The 16,570-nt window shown below is 36.0% G+C and overlaps 1 protein-coding gene across 1 annotated transcript in view; it reads right to left on the bottom strand.

Annotated features, from left to right (window-relative positions):
• Positions 1-16,570, bottom strand: part of LOC138152755 (leucine-rich repeat-containing protein 37A-like) — a 68,938-nt gene that overhangs the window by 17,754 nt on the left and 34,614 nt on the right. Inside the window, exons 8-10 of the mRNA XM_069076845.1 lie at positions 6,334-6,452; positions 2,067-3,766; positions 1,112-1,216 (exon numbers count right to left, since the gene is read on the bottom strand). Of these exons, the coding sequence (XP_068932946.1) occupies positions 1,112-1,216; positions 2,067-3,766; positions 6,334-6,452 (1,924 nt within the window). The remainder of the gene's footprint in view (positions 1-1,111; positions 1,217-2,066; positions 3,767-6,333; positions 6,453-16,570) is intronic.

Genomic DNA, 16,570 nt, shown 5'->3' on the forward strand with positions numbered 1-16,570 from the left:
AATAGAGTGATTAGGGTCAGTCTTTTAACAAAGAAAACAACGGTTTCTGAGGCTGCCAGAATGAAGATCAAGCATGGCTGTTTGATCAGACAACTGCCTAATAGCCAGGCAAAACATGAAATGGCTAATTAGAATTCTTGTAAAAACTATTCCATGTCCCAAGGAGTCTGGAATATTAATGTCCCAGTGGACTCTGCTGTCAGTACTAAGTTGCTGAATTCTGTTCTCATTCTGTAAAGAGGCTGGTAGACCTGCCACTTCTAAGGTGACTTTGGGCAGGTTACTAATTCTTCTCGGCCGTAGCTGCTTCATCTATAAAAACGTGGGATCTAGACTCCTCATATCCTCATCTGTGAAATGGGGACAAGGATAAAAAGAGATCGTATCTGTGCTTTGCAAACCTTACTTGGAGTGCTCCAAAAATGCTAAAATTCTTCCCCATTATATTGGGCTATATTTGAAATTAATAGCAGGAATGAGGAACAAAGGGGCTGAGTCTTCCAGCTTCTACCTTCTCCCCATGTGCTAATCCACTGATCTGCAGAGTAGACCCAGAAAATTTGGGGGAGCCCCATAGAGTTTCTTCCTATCTGTCAGAATGTAGTCTACTTCTGTCTAGATATGTTTGTTTGTTGGTTTTCAGAGAAGGGTGATGCAAGTTGACAGTTGGGAACTTAACGGAGTTAAAGGGGTTTTTGTTTTGTTTTCATGCTAAGTCAGGCAGAGGCTAGGGACAGGAACATCAATCCTATTAGCAGCAAAGAAGGTTTTGCTGGCCTTACCAGCACACCACCCCTCTACTTCTTCCTTCCTATGGCTGCCTTTGAGGTCTTTCCTCTGGTTCCTTTCTCCCAGTCCCCCACATAAACTCTGACTTTTGGAGGCTGAACACCCCATTTAGCCACATTGTGTTCTTGCTTCAATTCTAAGGAAGTGCAAAGCCACTCCGAAAGTCCCTGGCATAAACAGAGGGTACCCAGAGATTCCCAATTCCTCCTAGGTACAAGAAGGTATGAGTGCCCATGCTAGTTCTGATTTCTAGTGACTGGGTTCTAAGGCGTTATAATAATAGCATGTATTTTGGAACCTTTGAATAAAGTACTTTTCTTACCTCAATGAGACAAATTACAGCAATAATGATCATTACCACTACTGTCACTGATATGGCCAAGAGAAGTTTGTTGTTATAGCCACATTCTGCAATGTCTTTTGTCAGCTATGAAAAAAAGAGCACTTTTAAAAAAAACAAATAGAACAAAAAGTGAATGTCAGTTTCAAAAAAAAAAAATGTGTATATATATGTATATATACTGGATCCTGTCCAATTAACCTTCTAGATCTTTTGGTTTCTTCTTGAACATATCTTCATGAAAAATTCATTATGAGATCTTACTTCAAATGTGCAATATATGTACTTTTAATATTTGTTACTTTTCATACTTGCCCTGGGATTAACATTCATATTTTACAAATGAGCAAACTAGGGTACTCATTACCTTTTTCAGGGTTACTCAGTTCTGTAAAATTAAGAGACTGGACTACATCCTCTCTAATTTCCTTTCTAATTCTTTTTTTTTTTTAAGCAATTGGGGTTAAGTAACTTGCTTAACTTGCTCAAGGTTACACGGCCAGTTATTTCTGGATGTGGTGCTGAGTGTCTGAGCCCAGGATTCGATCCCCAGGTCATCCTGACACTGGAGCCAGTGCTCTTACTCACTGTGCTACCTGGCCACCCCATAATAAATGCCTCCATTTTCTCTTTTCTTACACTCTTCTTCTTTTTTTTGGAGGGCAATTGGGGTTAAGTGACTTGCCCAAGGTCACATGGTTAGTTTTAGTGTTAAGTGTCTGAGGTCAGATTTGAACTCAGGTCCTCCTGACTCCAGGGCCAGTGCTCTATTCACTGCGCCACCTAGCCACCCCCCTTTCTAATTCTTACATTCCATAATTCTAATTCATAGCCATGACCGCCTACCTGTTCTTTAAATTGCTAATCAACTCTAGTTGTCTCTATTAAAAAAAAATGAACAGACATATGATATCTACATTTCAGAGGACGAATTTACCTCATCTGTTTGTAGCTGGCCTAGGACCATTTTCAGGGTGGTGCTGTCACTGAGGTTGGTCTCATGCTTCTGGGAGTCAGAATTGTGATGTGCAGATGACTGTTTCTTCTTTTCTCGCTCACTAAACAGTTTCATCAGGTGACCTGTTCTTGAAATGAGCTTGGCACAGGCCAGTTGCACCCTAGGTTCCGTGCAATCTTTTTGTAAAGTTTGGACAATATGGGAAATTAGGTTCCTCATTGCATCGTTGGGGATAAGGGGCTGTAACTGATGGTTCAGTTCCATTTCAAACAAGTCAGCTGAAGCCGACAAATTAAAAGAGGAGTTACCGTTGGGTTCAGGTGGAAATTTAGCATTGCCTTGATATTTCCAATGTGTTTCATTGGTTTTTTGATCAGCTGGCAAAGAGTTGTCTAAAGTGAATTCTTCCATCTGTTTGGAAGAAGCAGTAGTATTTTCCAAAGTGGTACTTCTTGTACTGGGTCTTTCAGAAGTCTTGGCTGGAGTGGTCCTTTTGGAAGCCTTGGCTGAGATACTTCTTTCTGGAGAAAATGAAATAGCCTTTTTAGAAGGATTCTTTATAAGGCTTCTCGTCTCCGTGAAAACAGAATTTTCAGGTAACCACCTATTTTTTGAAAGTATATTTTTCATCTTCTGGCTCTGCTTTGCCTCAGGGAATTTATTGGCTACATGGAGTTTTGCTTTATGGAATAAATGATTATTAGAATGTAAGATTGGAATATGGTCTTTTTGAAATGCTGTGCCAATTCTATGTTTTTCTTTTTGTCCCTTATATTTAAGCCTTTTGTTTACATTTTTCAAAGCAGAAATTGGATATGGTAAATCATCTAACTTATTCCTGTCCTCTGATGAGGTTGCCAAAAGATTGGCAGTTGAAGGAGTGCCCACATGGTGCCAGCTTGGTTTCTTTAGCTTCCTCATGGCCTTCCCTGAAACTCTTGTCTTTCCTTTGGCAAGGTTTTCCAGAGAGGATTTGACACTTTCCTGTTTCCCCTGAATGCTCTCTCCGTTTTTCATGCTCTTCCCTCTGTTGTTGACCTTCCCTACTTCCCCTAGCTTTATCTTTGCACAAAACTGTTCTTTGCAGGTGTCCACTCCTGGGGCTGCTGCCTTCCTGCTGCTGCTGGCTTGGGGCTGGCTGCATTTCCCTGGAGCGTCGCCACACTTCCTGCTCCTTTCCAGGTGGAAGGTTTTCCACTTATTTTGAAGTGGTGGATATCTGGATTTGACAATTTTTTCATTTTTGTTTTTAATATAATACATTTTTTCTCGAAGGTAGACTTCCAGCAAATTTATCACAAAGTAAAGTTTCCTCAATTCAATTTCATCAGTCAAATTGATCCGTATTGGGCCAAAAGAGGACCACGATGTTTTAGTAGTTGAAGGACCTGAAGTTTTTTCTCCATTTCGCAATTGGGTATTAATAAATGGGAATAATTTCAATTCTACATTTTTTCCTTGCCCTCTTAGGAGTTTTGGAAACAAATACTTTGCTGCATCAAGAAGATCAATTTCACCATTAGAATTTAATTGTTCATTTAGCAAAGTTAAGGTATTGATATCATTATCTACATATGCTCTCTCAGGTTGGAGGCCTGGTTCATTACTTGTATTCTTTTTTCTGAATTGCAATGTATTTATGAACTCTTCTTGTATATGGTCTATGGATTCTTTTTGATCTGTCAAGAAATAGGAGACTAATTTATGAAATGAAAAGCCTTGGAATTCAAGACTAAAAGGAGGAAAAACAAGGAATGTTAAAAATTGTTTTTACACATAACTGGGGGACAAGAAATATTAAATGTAACAAAACCAAAAAGGTCAGTGCATGCATACTGATTGGAAGAGTAGAGAACTCTGTTTGCTCTTCCTTATGGCTTAGAAGGCTATAGTAGCAATGCTCCTACTTTGGGACTCCTCTTAACTTTGGATCCTTAACTTTCATAGAGCTTACCACTCAAAATGAAGAGAAGCAACTACATTTTAAAAACTAACTTTAGGGGCAGGTGGGTGGCACCAGCAGGTAGAGCACCAGTCCTGGAGTCTGGAGGACCTGAGTTCAAGTCCTGCTTCAGATACTTGACACTTACTAGCTGTGTGACCTTGGGCAAGTAACTTAACCCTAACTGGATTGTCCTACCAAAAGAAAAAATATTAACTTTAAATTGGGTGGAGGTTTTGTCAGCTATTATTTTTTAGAGAAAGGAATATTAGAGTGAATTTTAGAGAAAGGAATATTTCTTCTGAAAGAAAAGGGAATTAAATTGTGTTAATTTCTGGGTGCCATAGTTTAGGACACCGGCCATCCAGAGAGAGGCAACCATCCAGGATGGTGAAGGGTTTTACTTCATGATATATGAAGATCATTTGAAGGAAACTGAGATGTTTAGCCTGGAGAAGAAAACAGTAATGAAGTAGATGATAGTTGTCTTGAAGTATTTGAAAGGCTGTTATATGGAAGAGGGATTATATTTATGCCACTTGACCCCAATGGGCAGAACTATGACCAAAGACTAGATGTTACAAAATGGCAAATGTAAGCTTAACAGTGGGGGTGGTCTGGGTAGAGTTGAATCTCTTTGTCCAATAGTGACATAATCAGAGTCTCACACCCAGCCCCTTATTAGAATAGGCCTACTCTCATTAAAATAATCATTCTCTCATTGGTTGTTAAGCAATCAGAATTTATTTCTCTCTGTTGGGAACACCCAATCTTCCAAGGGTATATTAAGGGGGAGGGGCAAGATTTGTCTTTAGCTTCAGAGACTGCCACTGACCTCAATTAGTAAATGGATCATTAATTACCCAGAAATTATGTCTCTTGGACTTTTCATTCCTCACATCAGGCACTTTGGATACAAATATATAAATAACAAAGTTCATCTTCATCAGGAGATATGACACATATAAAAATAAGTAAAAAGCATAGAGTGATGGGGCAAAAGAAATATCCATTCAAAATGCTTTTGGCATAACCGAGAGGGCAAGAACACTTTTCACTAAGGAAGGTCACACAGAGAAAATAACACTTGAAACCCTCCCCTCGACTCAGTATTAACTATTCTCCTCAAGTATAGGGATCATTTCTTCTTTCTTTCTTTCTTTTCTTTTTAAAACTTCACATCACCTAGCAGTGCTTTCTACATATTAAGTACTTAACAAATATTAGTTGAATCTCAATTTAATTTAATTGAGCTAAGCCTGAAAGGGGTTCATGAGCTTATACATATTTTTAATAACTACTTCAATATAACTGATTTTCTTTGTAATACTCTATATTTTATTTTATGCACTTAGAGATAATATTCCAAGAAGGGCTCCCTAGGCTTCACTAGACTGCCAAAGTGTTCCATGGCACAAAAAAGGTTAAGACCTTCTGGAATTTATGAATTCATGAAGCTTGGTTATGGTATGTCAGATTCAGGGAACAGCTTTTTCCCTGGCATATAAAGTGTATGAAGAGCAGTCATGTGAAATATGGCTGGAAAAGTAGGTTGAAACCAGTTTGGAGAGTGCCTTAAATGTATGGGTAAGAAGTCTGAAGTTTACCGTAGCAAGGGTTCTTAACCTAGAGTCTATGAACTTATTTAAAAAAATATTTTGATAATTATTTCAATGTAATTGTTTTCTTATGTAAGCCCATGCATTCGTGTATTCTAAAACATTATTCTGAGGAGGGTTCTATATATTGCTAAAGGTGTCTATGACACAAGAAAATGTTAAGGAAACTGGGAGCCAAGACGATCTTTCTTTAAACAAAGGAATATCATTGTTAGACCTGTGCTTTAGGAAGATCATTTTGGCAGCTGTATCATCTCAGAAAAATCTGTACTCAAGTATACTGTTTCCCCAAATGATCAATAAACTCAAGTAGACATTTTAGAAACACATTTACAACAGGAGGCTTTTTCATAGGAACACAATTTTTTTTTTGCCTTTTTTTTTTGAGGGGGGAGGGCAAGGCAATTGGGGTTAAGTGACTTGCCCAAGGTCACATGGCTAGTGTGTCAAGTATCTGAGGTTGGATTTGAACTCAGGTCTTCCTGACTCCAGGGCTGGTGCTCTATTCACTGCACCACCTAGCCACCCCCATAGGAACATTTTTAATTGCTGTTAGATTTTCAGGCAAATATGGTATATGATCTGGCTCATTATTAGAACTTAAAATAGCAACAAATAACATTAAACATGAAGAACATTTACATTGCCTAGTTTAAAATTTTACAATTTAGCATCTCAGACATACCACAAAGAGAGGAGTTAGTGAAGCACTTGCTTTCACACTGTAGATTTATTGTCTTGAAAGTACTTTCAATATTGTTTTTAAACTGACACAGGCAGCAGGCAATATGGCTAGGTAAGACTCTGAAAATAGAAAAAAAAAGTTAAACTGTGGTGGAAATAAGAGTTTATTAGACCTACAAGGCAAGACAGTTGTGTGTAATAGAGTTCTACAGGTTGTCAGAATGGAGCAAGTTGTTAACCTTGAATCTGTGAGGCAAATGGGAAGGGAAACAGTGGAACCAGATCAGTATGGTCACATTGCGCAGAGTGAAAAGAGAGATGTGATGGACATAGAGGTGAAAGTCACAGCTTATGTCAGAATTATATGCCTCTCAATCAATTAACTAATTGATAAGCAATTATTAAGTACCTCCTATGTGCTAGGCACCATGCTGAACAATGGGAGTATGAAACAATTCTTATATTCAAGGAGCTTACATTCAAATGGGGGAGACAGTTAATACCAATATAAGTATATAGACTATAAAGAGGATAAATACAAATAAATATAAAGTAATTAAATACAAGGTAGTTTTGGAGGGAGGGCACCAGAAGTTGGAGGAAAAGATCAGAAAAGGCACATCTCAATATAGGTATCTTTTTTTTTGACCTGAAAGTCACAAGGTTTAATTGAAAATTCACTTATAGGTTGGACTTCTAGGTAAAGAGATATACTTCTCGATTGAAAAAAGTCCATTCTTGGAATCCATCCACTTCTAAGCAATCAGAGCTATTCCTGGTTTGGAGACAGTTCTTGGACTTTGCTCTAGGTATAAAATTAAATTAATTATGCTTCTGGTGCTAACACTGTTAAGGACAAAAACTCAAACTATATCACTAGACTAAAGAATCTAACTCTGGATAGACTTATTACAATTTTTCTTTGTTTTTTTCTTTCTTTTCTATTTGTTCTATAAGGGAGAAGGAGTATGTGGGAGGAAAAAATAGTTAAAAAAGTCCTCAGAGCATAGTTATATAATCTAACAAAACAAATTTTCACATTGGCCATTTTTTAAAATGTATGTCTCTTTCTGCACATCAAGTTTATCACCTCATTGTTATGAGACTGAGTGGTATATTTCATCATTCTTTTCAGCTTATGGTTTACCATGTACTAGTCAGCATTCTGTAGTCTTTCAAAGTTATCATTATATAAATGATTCTAGCTCTGCTCACTTTGCTCTGCATTATTTCATAGAGGTCTTCCCCAGTTTCCACGAAACTGCCCATTTCATCACTTCTTGTGGCACAATAAGAGTTCATTTGTTGAGCCATTCCCAAGTGGAAGCATACACCCTTAGCTTCTGTGCTCTGGCTACTATGAAAAGAGGTACTATAAATATGCAGTTTTTTGTATATGCGGGTCCTTTTCCTCTTTCTTTGATCATTGAAATATAGGCCTACTGGGAGATAATAGCTCCATCAAAGGGTATGCACATTTTAGTAACTTTTGAGGTATAGTTCCAAATTGCTTTCCAGAATGGTTAAACCAATTCACAGCTCCACCAACAGTGCACTAGTATAATCTTTGCCAGTCTGATAGATGTGAAGTAGAAGTCAAAGTTGCTTTAGTTTGCATTTCACTTCTTAGTGATTTGGAGCATATTTTCATATGGTTGCTGCAGCCTGGATTTCCTTCTTTGAAAAATGCCCTTTCATGTCCTCTGGCCATAGAATCAATTCTGCATATAGTTTGGATATGAGATCTTTATCTGAGACAGTTGCTGCAAAGATTTTTTTCCCTAGTTACCTGTTTTTTGTTTTTTTCTTTTTGGAGGGGGGAAGGTAGGCCAATTAGGGTTAAATGATTGGCCAAGGTCACATGGCTAGTTTTTGTGTTAAGTGTCTGAGGCCAGATTTAACTTAAGTCCTCCTGATTCCAGGGCCGGCACTCTATTCACTGCACCACCTAGACGCCCCCTCCTGTTTTTACTATATTAGTTTGTACAAAAAACTTTTAATTTTTTTTAAAAGCAATTGGGGTTAAGTAACTTGCTCAAGGTTACACAGCCAGTTATTTCTGGGTGTGGTGCTAGGTATCTGAGCCCGGATTTGATCCCCAGGTCATCCCGACACTGGAGCCGGTGCTCTTACTGGTAAACTTTTAAACTTTATACAATTAAATTTGTTCATTTTATGTTGTGGGAATTTCTTTATAATTTGTTTAATCATGAAGTCTTTCCCCTCTCCTTAAATCTGAGAGGTAATTTCTTCTGGGTTCCTCTAATTTGTTTATGATGTGACATTTTATACCTACATCATGTATCCATTTGAAGTTAATCTTGATCCGTAGTGTGAGGTGTTGATCTAAATCTAATTTCTGCCAGACTGCTGTTCAATTTTTTCTAGTAGTTTTTGTTAAATAATGAAGAGTTCTCTCAATTCCTGTGGTCTTTGGGTTTATTGAACATTATGCTATTGTGTTTTCTTGCTTCTGCATGTTGGATATCTAATCTGTTTCACTGTTAGACCTCTGTCTTTTTTAAACCAATACCAAATTCTTTTAATGATTACTGTTTTGTAGAGTAGTTTGAGATCTCTTACCAGTAAGATACCCCCCCCACTTTGTATTCATTAATACCCTTCAAATATTGCCTATTGCTCTATAAAATATTCTTTTGGGAATCTTATGGTTACCACATCAGATAAGTAAATTGATTTAGGTACTGCCATTTTTATTATGCTCCCTATTAATTACCTATGAGTAACTGTCTTCAATTATTTCATTCTGTATTTCTGCAAAGAGTGCTTTATTGTTTTCATATATCATCTAGGTGACTCTTGGAAGATGACACTCCTAAATACTTGATAACTTCTGGAGATTTTTTTTTTTAGTAGAATTTCTCTTTCTGGCTCTTTATGCTGGATTTTGTTGGTGACAATGCAGATGATTTATGTGGATTTATTTTTTATCCTGCAAGTTTGCTAAAGTTATTATTTCAATTTATTTTTATTGACTCTTTAGGATTCCTAAATATACTTTCATATAATCTGCAGAAAGTGATAATTTTGTTTCATCTTTGTCTATGTTTATTTCTTCAATTTCTTTTTCTTATTGCTATAGCTTGTACCTCTAGAACTAGGTTAAATAAGAATGGTGATAATGGACATCCTTGCTTACCCCTATCTTAGTGGAAAATGTTTTAGCTTTTCTGTTATTTATAATGTTTGTTCTTAGATTTAGAAAGATATTATTTACTATATTAAGAAAGAGTCCATTTATTGCCATGATTTCTAGAGTTTTTAATAAAAATGAAGGATGGATTTCACCAAAAACCTTTTCAACATCTACTGATATGATCATATGGTTTTTATTATTTATGTTATTAACATAGCTTATTTTATTTATAATATTCTTTATATTAAAGTAATCCTGCATTTTTTCTGGTCATAATGTATAATTTTTCTAATATGTTATTGTAATCTATTTGTTTATATTTTATTTAAATTGTGCACCAATATTCATTAATGAGAATCTTCTGTAGTTTTCTTTCTTTCCTTTTCTCCAATCACTGAAATGATTACTATTTTTATTGAGTTATGATTTGTAAAGAATATATTTACTGTTTTTGCTTTTTTTATATTTGTTTACAATATCACTGTACCTTAACAAATGGTAAATTTTGTAAAAGTTCCATTTAGTGCTAAGGAGTATGTGTATTTTTTAGTCGTCCCTTTTAGAAGATACCATAGGTCTTTAGCTTATTTCTGCAGCATTTTGTTTAGTTCTATATTTTCTCTTTTGTTAATCTTTGTTAGACTCATTACAAAGATATATTACAATCTCCCATCACTCTATTTTTTGTGAATTTAAATGCTAAGGCATTTGACAGATAGAAGTTTAATATTGAGTTGGTTTGTTGTCTGTGGTTCTTTTCAGTAAAATATAAGGTTTTTAATTTATCTCTTTTTATGTTTTGAATGTTTGTTTTTGCTTTGCTTGATAGCATGATGGCAACTTCTGTTTTTTTGGATTTACTTGGTGCATGGTAAATTTTGTTTCTATCTTCTAATTTTTATTCTGTGTATGTCTTTTTTTTAAAGTGTATTTTTTGTAAGCAATTTCTTGCAAATAGGGATAGTTTTATCTTCTCTTTACCTATCTTTACTAACTCTTATCTTATTTTGCTTGCTAGGGCTTTCAGAACTAAACAAAATAATATGGGGAGAGTGGGCATCTTTACTTCATTCCTACATTTACTGTAAAAAATTCTAATGTATCTCCATTGCATAAATCTTGCTTTTGGTTTTAGATAGATGTGTATATATTATAGTATATTATATTATATATGTAAACACATACAGAGAGAAAGATACACACCTTTTAAAAAAGTCCTTCTATGCCTATATTTTGTAGGGTTTTTAGTATGAAAGAGTGCTGTACTTTGTTAAAGGCCTTTCCTGTATCTATTGAGATGATCATGTGTTTTAGGATGTTTTGGTTTTTAATATCACTAATCTTTAGTCCTAATGCTTTTCTAATGTTGAACCATCCTTGCATCTATGGTATAAATTCCACTCGGTCAAAATGAATACCTTCTTGGATAAATCACTGTAGTCTGTTTGACAGGATTTTGTTTAAATTTAAATTCTTGAATCAATATTTCATTAAGAATACTGGCCTATAGGGGCGGCCAGGTGGCTCAGCAAGTAAGAGCACCAGCTCCAGTGTTGGGATGACCTAGAGATCGAATCCCGGGCTCAGACACTCAGCACCACACCCATAAATAACTGGCCATGTAACCTTGAGCAAGTTACTTAACCCCGATTGCTTAAAAAAAAAAAAAGAATACTGGCCTATAGTTTTTCATCTGTGATTTAAGTATTAAAACTATATTTGTCTCATAAAAGAATTTTGGTAAGGTGCTTTCTTTCTCAATTTTTGAGAATTATTTGTGAAATATTGATATTAATTTTTCTTTAAAAGTTGGACAGAATTTTCCTGAGAATCCATTAGGACCTGGAAGTTTTTCTTTGGTAGTCCCTTTACAGCTAGATTTCCTTTTCTGAGATTGGTTTACTTAACATCTCTATCTGTTCTAGTAGCTTAGGCATCTGCTATTTTTAAAGGTATTCTTTTATTTCTTCTGTGTTCTAAGCTTTGTTAGCAAATAATTGCATAATTTTCTGATTATTCTTGTTCATTTACTATTTATTGATTTGATTTTCTGCTCTCTTATTTTTTTTCTTTTCATATTTCAAATGCTTTATTAACTTTGGATTTACATTATTCATTTCCGCCAGATTTTGAGTTACAAATTTTCTCCCTGTTTTTCCCCTATCCACCGCCGCAAAATAGCAGTCCCACAGGATATCCCCTCCTCCGATCTGCTCTCTCCCATATTTTCTCCCATACCCCTTTCTACTTTTCCAGTAGGGCATGGTGGATCTCTATGCCCCAGTGCCTGTATATCTTATTTCCCAATTACATGTAAAATAGTACTACTAATAATAATGATAATTATATATATATTTAAACATTTGATTTTAAAACTTTGAATTTCAGATTCATTCCCTTCCTCCTTGTCACCCACCCTTATGGGAAAGATAAGCAGTTCAGTATAGGTTGTACATGTGTAGCTAATGCAAAACAATAACATAGTAGATATATTGTAAAAGACTGACTATATTTCCTTTCCTCCTATCCCACCTCCCACTTATTCTATTCTCTACTTTGATCCCGTCCCTTTTCAAAAGTGGGTGCTTCCAACTTCCCTCCCCCAGCATTCCCTCCCTTCCATCATCCCCCCTCTCATCCCTTTCCCCTATATTCCCCTGTAGGGTGATATACCCTATTTAGTGTGTATTTCATTCCCTCCCTGAACCAAATTCAATGAGAATAAGGTTGACCCATTCCTTTTTGCCTTCCTATTCTTCCCCTCCATTGTAACCCTTTTCCCTTGCCTCTTCTATATGAGATAGTTAACCCCATTCTGTCTCTCCCCATCTTCTTTCATTATATTCCTCTCTCACCTCTTAATTTCACCTTTTAAGTATCATCCCTTCCTGTTAAATTGGTCCTGTGCCCTCTATCTATGTATACCTGTAAACACGTATACACACATTCACATATGTATTCATATGCCCATATGCCCTCCGATATAGACATATATATATATTTCTATTCCCTTCAACTATTTTCATACTGAGAAAAGTTTCATAAGTTACAATTATTGTTTTTCCATGTAGGAATTTTAATAGTTCAACTTTGATAAGTTCCTTATGATTTCTTTTCCCTGTTTACCTTCTCATGCTTCTCTTGCTTCTTGTATCTGAATGTCAAATTTTCTATTCAACTCTGGTTTTTTCATCAAGAATCAAACATGATACTCAGTTTTGCTGGGTAGGTGATTCTTGATTTTCATCTCAGCTCCTTTGACCTCTGGAATATCATATTCCAAGTCCTTTAATCCCTAAGTGTAGAAGCTTCCAGGTCCTGTGTTATCCTGATTGTGTTTCCACAATCTCTGGTGAGACTTGCTGCTGTAGATTCAAGTTTTTCCTATTCTGCCAATCATTTCTGCTATGCAGTCATAAATTCTGCTTTCTCAATTCTCATTTCTTTTTTAAACCATTTGGGGACATCCTGTAGTGGTTCCATACTATCTTGAGAATTGACAGGGTCATTCATTTTCCTCATTAGGAATTGATTCATTCTCCTTTGACTTAAAATATTTATTGGTAGAGGCCTGAATTTTTTTTATCTAATCTGGAATCCATATTTCCTTTGCCTATTAATATCTTCTCTGTTGGTTTATCTGCTTATCTTCAAGGTCCTTGAATTTTCTTCTTCCTGATCTTGGGTAATTTCAGACTTATTTTTGCCTATTGTTCGCTTTCTAACTTTCTCTGCTTTTAATGTTGGTCAGCCTGAGTCAAGGGCTCAGTCCCCAATAAAGGACTTTAACTAGATGCTTAGGTTTAGTGGAACACCTCATAGCCACATTGTACTTAGGGTTTCTTTTTCCTATAGCTGGGATTTGGCCACTAGTATCACTCTAGGCCTACCTGGAACACTCTGCATTGTGGGCTTAGAGAAGGCTCTGGCTGGGCTCTGGGGGTTGTTTGGCTCAGGCAGGGAGTGTGACTCTGGACCTACTCAGAACGCTCTGGCTGCCATAGGCTTCAGTGAAAGATCAGGTAGACAGCGTTGCTTGACTGAAGTTTCCAGTGATTGCCCTGGCTCTGCTCAGGACTTCCCTGCCTGCCTCATCTATCTCAGTATCACAGCAGTACTCCAGAGCTCCCTCTGTGGATTTCTGAGTTAAGTTAGGGAGTCTAGAAGTGATAGTTGATTTTTTTTTCTCTTCCTAGAATGGTGTATCTTCTAAGCTTCGGTGGTATGTCTGGGATGGTAGGGCAGGGAACTGAGGGTAGAGAACTTAGTTTTAGTTATCTTCCCACAATCAAGACCTATACATCTTAACTTAGCTGTTTCTATCCAAGCAGAACATACCAATTTTAATGTTTTTATTATAATAACTTATTTCTGAAGTGTTGTTAGTCTAAGGCACCATTTAAAATTAATATTTATCTTAGGATCATAGATTTTAGAGTTGAAAGGGCCTTGGACAATATCCAGTTTAATCTCCAACTCATTTTATAGATAAGAAATTAAGGCCCAGAGAATTTAACAAACCTGACCAATGACACATAGTTAACAAGCAGCAGAGGCAAGATCAAATAATAAGGTGATAGATTACTCAAAGGTAATATAGTTCAACTCTTTCATTATATAGATGAAGAAACTGAGGCCCAAGAATTTAAGTGACTTTTCCAAGATCATACAGTTAATAAGTTTTCTGGTCCTAAATCCATGCAATTCCCATACCATGGTGCTTTTCTTTTCTTTTTTTTATGCTACTATGCAATCTAAAACTATAGAATATTAAAAATAAAATGTAGAGCAACTTTAATTTATTCATTAAATGCAGTGCTTGGAATATATTATATGAAAATATGCACAGGGAATCTCATTTCTTTATATTTCTAGTTATATAGCTAGAAATGTGTGACGTTAGAGGGGAAAACTTGGCTCTAAAAAGTAATTATAATTATGCTTATTAAGATTTCGTATTTGGAATACTAATATTACCCAACACAATACAAAAACATAGAATAAAAATAATAATCCAGGACATATGATGAAATATACTATAGCAAAATGCAGAAACAGACAAAATACTGAAGCCTTGCTATACTCAATAATTAATTCCTTCTTCAGCTCTCTTCTGGGGATTATCTTTAAATACCAGAAAATATTATCAACCAATCTATGGCAAAATTTAGTTCATGAGGTCTAAAATCACTAGTTTGCTTAGTTATTGATTTTTAAGCAGTTCTACTGAAAAAATTTTAAACACATATATCCCTTTCCACCCATGAATTATAAGGTAAAGGAAAGAGTGGTCAAGCAATTCAACTTTACCTTGAAACCAAAGAAATGACAATACATACTTCATGTATGTACTTAAAGACTTTTTAGGTAGTTAAAACTATTCCTGTGTAGGACAAATCATAAGTGACCTATGATGCCCTTCTTTTTTATGCCTTCTTCTTCTTTTTAAAAAAATAATTTATTTATTTTTAGTTTTCAATATTTATTTCCACAAGATTTTGAGTTCCAAATTTTCTCTCCATCTCTCTCCTACCTCCCACCCCAAGATGGCAAGCATACTGATTACCTCTTCCCCCAGTCTACCCTCTCTTATATCCCCCCTTATCCCTCCCCTAACCCTTTTCCCCCTTACTTTCTTGTAAGGAAAGATGGATTTCTATACCCCATTGCCTGTATATCTTATTGCCTGGTTGCATGTAAAAGCAATTTTTTAACATTTGTTTTTAAAACTTTGAGTTCCAGATTCTTTCCTTTCTTCCCTCCTTACCCACCCCCACTGGGAAGACAAGCAATACTATAACATAGGCTATACACGTGTAGTTATGCAAAAAATTTCCATAGTAGTCATATTGTGAAAGACTAACTATATTTCCCTCCATCCTATCCTACCCCCCTGCCCCATTTATTCTATTTTCTCCTCTGACCCTGTCCCTTTTCTTTCTTTTTTTTTTTTTTGGAAGAGCTGATTTATTATCTCACTTCTAGTTATATTTTTCTTTTTTTGTCTTTATTAATTTGTTTGTTTACTTTTAGTTTACAAGATGTAATTCCACAATTCCTTGAGTTTCAAATTTTCTCTCCCTCCCTCCCCTCCCCCCCACCATGATGGTATACAATCAAGTATAGGATCTGCAAATACTTTCACATTAGACATTAGTCAGGTTATAAGGACAGATTGTATCAGATGGAATAAAAAATGGTAAAGAGGAAACAAAACCAAACAAGAAAAAGAAAAAGATCAGGTAGTTTGCTTCAATCTGGATTCATACTCAGTTCTTTCTAGTTCTTTCTCAGAATGTAGACATCTCTCTCCATCATGAGTCTTTTGGGATTGACTTATATCACTGCATTGCTGAGAAAGGTCCAGTCTATCAAAGTTTCTGACCCAGTTCCTTTTCAAAAGTGTTTGCTTCTGACTACCCCCTCCCCCATTCTGCCCTCCCTTCTATCATCTCTCCCTCTTATTCCCTTCCCCCCTACTTTCTTGTAGGGTAAGATGCCTAATTGTGTATGTTATTCCCTCCTTAAGCCAGATCCAATGAGAGTAAGGTTGACTCATTCCCTGTCACCTCCCTGCTCTTCCCCTCCATTGTAATAGCTTTCTCTTGCCTCTTTTATGTGAGATAATTTGCCCTAATCTATCTCTCCCTTTCTCCTTCTCCCAATATATTCCTTTCTCACCCCTTAATTTTATTTTTTAGATACCATCCCTTCATATTCAACTTACCCTGTGCCCTCTGTCCATATATACACATACACACACATATATACATATATGTGTGTATATATGTATACACATATGTGTGTATATATACACACATATACACAAATACACACACACATACACACATACACACACACACATATATATAAATACATATATATTCCTGTATTTGAAAGTCAAATTTTCTGTTTAGCTCTGGTCTTCTCATCAAGAATGCTTGAAAGTCCTCTATTTCATTGAATATCTATCTTTTCCCCTAAAGTGTTATACTCAGTTTTGCTGGGTAGATGATTCTTGGTCTTAATCCTAGCTCCTTTGACCTCTGAAATATCATATTCCAAGCCCTCCAATCCCTTA

The sequence above is a fragment of the Petaurus breviceps genome, unplaced genomic scaffold (assembly GCF_028583685.1).
Source record: "Petaurus breviceps papuanus isolate PSGF00001 unplaced genomic scaffold, PetGlider_PUasm1.0 90925, whole genome shotgun sequence".
In the NCBI taxonomy this organism is placed as follows: Eukaryota; Metazoa; Chordata; class Mammalia; order Diprotodontia; family Petauridae; genus Petaurus; species Petaurus breviceps.